This window comes from Alexandromys fortis, unplaced genomic scaffold (genome assembly GCF_014885135.2).
Source record: "Alexandromys fortis isolate MF-2015 unplaced genomic scaffold, M_Fortis_MF-2015_v1.1 scaffold_303, whole genome shotgun sequence".
NCBI lineage: Eukaryota > Metazoa > Chordata > Mammalia > Rodentia > Cricetidae > Alexandromys > Alexandromys fortis.
In genome coordinates this window covers 319909-321290 of record NW_026068181.1, presented here as the reverse complement: position 1 = coordinate 321290, position 1382 = coordinate 319909, and the positions used below count along the sequence as shown (strand labels likewise).

The 1382-nt window shown below is 46.2% G+C and overlaps 1 protein-coding gene across 1 annotated transcript in view; it reads right to left on the bottom strand.

Moving 5' to 3' along the window:
- Positions 1 to 288: 288 nt before the first annotated feature.
- LOC126492622 (olfactory receptor 52D1-like) overlaps positions 289 to 1382 on the bottom strand; it is an 11169-nt gene continuing 10075 nt past the window's right edge. Inside the window, exon 3 of the mRNA XM_050129153.1 lies at positions 289 to 865. Coding sequence (XP_049985110.1) covers positions 809 to 865 — 57 coding nt within the window. The 3' untranslated portion in view covers positions 289 to 808. The remainder of the gene's footprint in view (positions 866 to 1382) is intronic.

Sequence of the window (1382 nt, the reverse complement as noted above, 5' to 3'; positions counted from 1 at the left end):
TGCGGGCAAAACTGGATATCAATCTGTAGAAGAATGAAAATAGACCCATATCTATCACCTTGCACAAAACTCAAGTCCAAGTGGATTAAAGACCTCAATATCAGTTCAAACACACTGAACCTGATAGAAGAGAAAGTGGGAAGTACTCTTACAACACATGGGCACAGGAGATCACTTCCTACGTGTAACCCCAGCAGCACAGACAGTAAGGGCCTCATTAAATAAATGGGACCTCCTGAGACTGAGAAGCTTCTGTAAAGCAAAGGACACTGTTGCTAAGACCTGACTGGGAGAAGATCTTCACCGACCCTTCAACTGACAAAGGTCTGATCTCCAAAATATATAAAGAACTCAAGAAACTAGACCGTAAAAGACTAATCAACTCAATTATAAAATGGGGCACCGAGCTGAACAGAGATCTCTCAACAGAAGAAGTTCAAATGGCCAAAAGACACCTAAGGTCATGCTCAACTTCCTTAGCGATCAGGGAAATGCAAATCAAGACAACTTTAAGATACCATCTTATACCTGTCAGAATGGCGAAAATCAAAAACACCAATGATATCCTTTGCTGGAGAGGTTGTGGAGAAAGGGGTACACTCATCCATTGCTGGTGGGAATGCAAACTCGTGCAACCACTTTGGAAAGCAGTGTGGAGGTTTCTCAGGAAATTCGGGATCAACCTACCCATGGACCCAGCAATACCACTCTTGGGAATATACCCAAGAGAGGCCTTATCATACAACAAAAGTATATTGTAGAGCGCGGAGATGTAGCGCGCGGAGATGTAGCGCGCACCATGGCGCTGTTATGTCAGGGGCATGGAGCCTGGGCGCCATTTGCTGTTCCACGTCAAACTTGACAGCTTGTGAGCAACTTGACAGACAACTTGTGCGCATGCGCACGCACAGCGCATGCGCGCGCGAGCCCCCCCCCCCCCCCCCCCCAAAGCCGGGAGTATTTCGATCTGGCCATCCGATCTGGCCAATCATAATTTAAGCACGATCACTCCATTCTGGCCTGAGCCAGTGGATTGATGACACGTCAGGGCTTTGTCTGGCACCGTATATATTCTTCTGCTTCACGGGGACGGGGTCTTTTGTCTCTCTTACAACCTCAAGTGTAAGTGCTCCAATAAAGTGTGTTCTGAGAAGAATCCTGTTGCGGTCGTCTCTTCTGCTGGCAGGAGCGGCGTGCTGCAGTATATGCTCTACTATGTTCATAGCAGCACTGTTTGTAATAGCCAGAACCTGGAAACAACCTAGATGCCCTTCAATTGAAGAATGGATGAAGAAAGTATGGAATATATACATATTAGAGTACTACTCAGCAGTAAAAAACAAGGACTTCTTGAAGTTTGCAGGCAAATGGATGGAAATAGA